This window comes from Metarhizium robertsii, assembly GCF_000187425.2.
Source record: "Metarhizium robertsii ARSEF 23 chromosome Unknown MAA_Scf_88, whole genome shotgun sequence".
In the NCBI taxonomy this organism is placed as follows: Eukaryota; Fungi; Ascomycota; class Sordariomycetes; order Hypocreales; family Clavicipitaceae; genus Metarhizium; species Metarhizium robertsii.
The window spans coordinates 1-1330 of record NW_011942235.1 but is presented as its reverse complement, the minus strand read 5'-3'; the positions used below and the strand labels follow the sequence as shown (position 1 = coordinate 1330).

The 1330-nt window shown below is 50.9% G+C and overlaps 1 protein-coding gene across 1 annotated transcript; it reads left to right on the top strand.

The window, feature by feature from the left end:
* Nucleotides 1–419: 419 nt before the first annotated feature.
* Nucleotides 420–698, top strand: MAA_10579 (uncharacterized protein; the record flags this gene model as incomplete). Its single annotated transcript, XM_007828577.1, has 1 exon — nt 420–698. The coding sequence occupies one exon, from the start codon at nt 420–422 to the stop codon at nt 696–698; it is 279 nt and encodes a 92-aa protein (XP_007826768.1).
* Nucleotides 699–1330: the final 632 nt, after the last annotated feature.

Genomic DNA, 1330 nt, shown 5'->3' with positions numbered 1-1330 from the left:
GTCCTGCATCTCATCGACCCTGGCCAATTGCAGGGGCCCTTTTGGTTTCTTTGACGGGAGAATGGGATCCTGCATAACATAGCGACCCATGTCCATCGTCGCACACTTAGATTGACACAATCAAGTCCCGTAATATGATTTGATGAGGTATATCTGAGTCATTGTGTAGTTTCATGTTTATTATCACACTTGTGGATGCCGGAACGACCAAGAAAATGCGTTCCGCTTCCTCATGCATTGCATCCATGCATTGCATCCATGCTGCTGTGCTCTTGTAGTTAAGAGCCTCACTGCGTCTGACACAGGGTTTGTGAGAAACCTCGTTCCATTTTTGACCCATTTCCATCCTTCTTGCTATCATTCGCATCTTGCTTCTGGAAACGCAACTGGTGACCATCGCAGATCTCTAGTCAACCACCATGCTGACAAGGCTTCTCGTCGCCTTTGCGGCAGCAGCCAGCGCATTCAGCGGCTGCAACAAGAACAACGATAACAAGACCGTGGCCAAAAATATCACCGCCCTGGCCCCGGCCCAGCCTCAGACCAAGATCCTCATCACCGCCAAGGGCACTATGTACATTGCCAAGCTTACCGGCCATCCCACCCCCGCCAAGGGCACTATGTACATTGCCAAGCTTACCGGCCATGGCTGCTTTGGATGGCGGCTAAAACCGAGTAGGAATAGAGCCTGGACCTGAACCTGCCAGGCATGTTTGAGGCCAAGATCAACAATAGCTGCAGCACTGAGCATAGTAACAATGCGAATCTTGTAGCAGGCAGCTCCACGCAGCGTCGTTTCGAGGACCGAGAAATGTACATGAACTGTACCCCATTCTCGTGATTGGTTCCGGTGGCTCCCAGAGCCATCTGGATAGCCTGCCAGACATGTTTGAGACCAGCATCAACAACGGCTGCGGCACTGAGCATGGTACCCATGTGTAGTTCCCCGACCCGGAGCCGCCGGAACCAGTCACGAGAATGGGGGTACAGTTCATGTACATTTCTCGGTCCTCTGAGCGAGCTGCCTGCTACAAGATGCAATGTTAATAAAGCCAAGGAGTTGACAGTCAGCTGGATCGTTACTGCCAACCTTCCTTTCACATAGCCGTCCAACCCTATTTGCGAAGAATTCTCGACCTGCACGATGCATCATTGGCAAAGGAGGTGCTGTGGAGTCGGCAGCAGACCTGCGTATTTGAGTACGATATATAGATATCAACTCTGCTATCTGGATATATCGATATTGATAGTTACACGTTTCAGACTTCGCTATTTCCCATACGGAGAAACGCCGAATGCGACAGCAACAAGCAGGGTGGCGATCAACTCA